Source organism: Propithecus coquereli, unplaced genomic scaffold, assembly GCF_000956105.1.
Source record: "Propithecus coquereli isolate 6110/MARCELLA unplaced genomic scaffold, Pcoq_1.0 Scaffold289, whole genome shotgun sequence".
Taxonomy (NCBI): domain Eukaryota; kingdom Metazoa; phylum Chordata; class Mammalia; order Primates; family Indriidae; genus Propithecus; species Propithecus coquereli.
Genome location: NW_012148496.1, coordinates 688,985 through 691,729, shown reverse-complemented (window position 1 = coordinate 691,729; position 2,745 = coordinate 688,985). Strand labels below are relative to the sequence as shown.

Here is a 2,745-nt window from a genome sequence, read left to right as displayed (position 1 = left end):
TGATGAAGAAGCTTCTGTCACCTTACATACGTAGAAGAGTATCAGCAGCTCTCTCAAAATTGAAGCCCAGCATCCCAGTGAGAATTTTTCAAAAAATGTTAGTAGGTCTAACAAAAGTTTAAAATAGTCTCTACCAATGGCCAAGACTCCCTATTCCTTTGGGATTTCAATAGGATGCTCCTATATGAAATTATACTTACCCATTTTCATCACTAAATATCATCTTTATCTTGCAAAGATGAAATAGGGAGCCACAAAGTACCTTAAGAATTTACCCGATCCTTCAGGAAGTCCCTCACTTAGATGATCCACATTAGTGGCCCTTCTCTTTAAAGAACTTTAAAGAAAGTATTACAACTTCTCTCCTCTACAATCTCACAGCAATTTAACATAAAATGATTCCCTATAGATTTACCCTATTATTTCTTATACCTTAACCAAAGATCTCCACTTGCTCTAATTAGAAACAGAAATTCTGGGTCCAGTGTATCTTCCTTTGCAAAGAATGCTTCCAACTATCCTGTATAGTAAGAAAAGGTTTAGTTTTTGTGCTCTTTTATGAAATAAATTTATTGCAGTTAATACTAATACTTAATAGTACCAACTCTGAGTTATAGGAAACCATCCATATGTTTTGATGTGTTTACTGGAAAAGCAAGACAGAAAGTTTCCTAACCCCCGAAATGAACTTCTGATGAGGAAATTATTATATCATGCCAGGTTTGAAGGAAAAACCAAAGTGGCCTTAACAATCATTTCCTTAATATATATAAAGAATCTATAAAGAAAGATAAGTGGAAATTATCGGTCTTATGCATACAATTGTTCATTACATTACGATGTATAGGAGAAAAAAGTAGAAACGACCCAGTATTCTACAATAAGGAATTGGTTAAATTTATGATATAGTCATACAATGAAATACTGCACATTTATCATTAATCACTGATCTCAAGAAATGTTTAAGAATATGGAAAATCAGCCAGACACAGTGGCTCACACCTGAAATCCCAGCACTTTGGGAGGCCGAGGGAAGAGGACTACTTGAGGCCAGGAGTTCAAGAACAGCCTGGGCAACACAGAAAGACCCTCTCTCTATAAAAAACTTTCAAAAATTAGCCAGGCATGGTGGCATGTGCATGTAGTTCCAGCTACTCAGGAGGCTGGGATGGGAAGATTGCTTGGGCCCAGGAGCTTGAGGCTGCAGTGAGCTATGGTCATGCCACTGCACTCCAGCCTGGGCAACAGAGCGAAACTGTCTCTATTAAAAAAAATAACAATAAGTTAAATAAACACATATTTTCCCTTATTTTAATTATCAAAATTTTAAAACCCTTTCTAATGTTTTAAGGACTTTCAACTAAAGGGACTTGAACATTAAGAAAGCGTACATACACACTACAATGAGATTATCCCGGTCATATGAAGATTCACTAATTTTTATGAGCAAATACTTACCGCTCAGGGGATTCTTCATAAATACTGTGACACTCTGTATTCTCAAGCATGAGACTTCTACTGAGGTTTTGAACCCCTGGATAATGGAAGTTAGCAAAGGAGTGTGACATTGGAGAAGTTTTGTTTCCAAGGTCTGAAATTCTCTTATCATGACTGGTTAGTCCACAAGTGAGGCCATCTAAAGCAGGATTCAGAGAGCGGGTCATATAGGCATCAGCTGATTGAGGTCGTCTCATTGGAGATGATGGATAGGGAGAAAGTTTGCTAATAAGAGGAGTCAAAAGATCAGCGTATGCAGCTTTTGTAGGTTTCAGAAGTTTGTCAACATGAATATTAAGCATTTTCTGTTCAAAAGCACAAGAGAAGACAGAAGATGGGAGATTCTGAAGCCATGACAATAAACTCAGATCCAAATCATCACAACCATTACCACATAAGAGGTCAATGCCAAGAAGTACTTCACTTTCTGTAATTTCTTCTCCAGTTGCTTTACTCTGACAAAATTCTACACAGCATTCGTAAAGTAGGCCTTTCATTACAAGCTGAAATAAACGATTGTTACTTGCTTTAAAACCAGCCTCACTCAGCTTCCTATCAGCAGGGATGAATTCTGCAACCATGACACAAGCCTCTTCAAAACAGTGAACTCGTGCAGTGCTAGGATTCCAGTCCTTAAATTCAGCATGATTGGTCAGACGAGGCAAAGTCAAAAGCAAACAGAGCTTGCTATAGTCATCTTTAGAAGGACAGTACTCCTCCAGAGCATGTAAACATTGCACAGCTTCTTGCATGGTAAATTCCAGCTATAAGAAAAATACAAATGATCACCATAAAAAAAGACGCTGTGAGATACAAAAACAATAGAAGTATAAAGGATAAACCCTAGTGCCACAAAATACTCTTATAATTTGTAGGATATGCTAACAACTTTCAAGTCAGGAACCAAAATGTTTTTGCAACTAAAAAAGAATAAAAATTTGGTTAATTAGCACATTAAAATTTTATCTATAAAAATAGTGTTCTAGACCAGCCATGGTGGCTCACACCTATAATCCTAGCACTCTGGGAGGCCAAGGCGGGAGGATCGCTTGAGCTCAGGAGTTCGAGACCAGCCTGAGCAACAGAAAGATCCTGTTTCAACCAAAAATAGAAAAAATTAGCTGGGTGTGGTGGCACACACCTATATTCACAGCTACTCCAGAGGCTGAGGCAAGAGGATCACTTGAGCCCAGGAGTTTGGGATTGCAGTGAGCTATGATGACACCACTGCACTCTAGCCTGGGTAAC

General features: G+C 38.2%; 1 protein-coding gene across 1 annotated transcript in view; it reads right to left on the bottom strand.

Annotated features, from left to right (window-relative positions):
- WDR47 (WD repeat domain 47) overlaps nucleotides 1–2,745 on the bottom strand; it is a 72,639-nt gene that overhangs the window by 59,923 nt on the left and 9,971 nt on the right. The window contains exon 3 of the mRNA XM_012648498.1: nucleotides 1,459–2,261. Within this exon, the coding sequence (XP_012503952.1) occupies nucleotides 1,459–2,261 (803 nt within the window). The remainder of the gene's footprint in view (nucleotides 1–1,458; nucleotides 2,262–2,745) is intronic.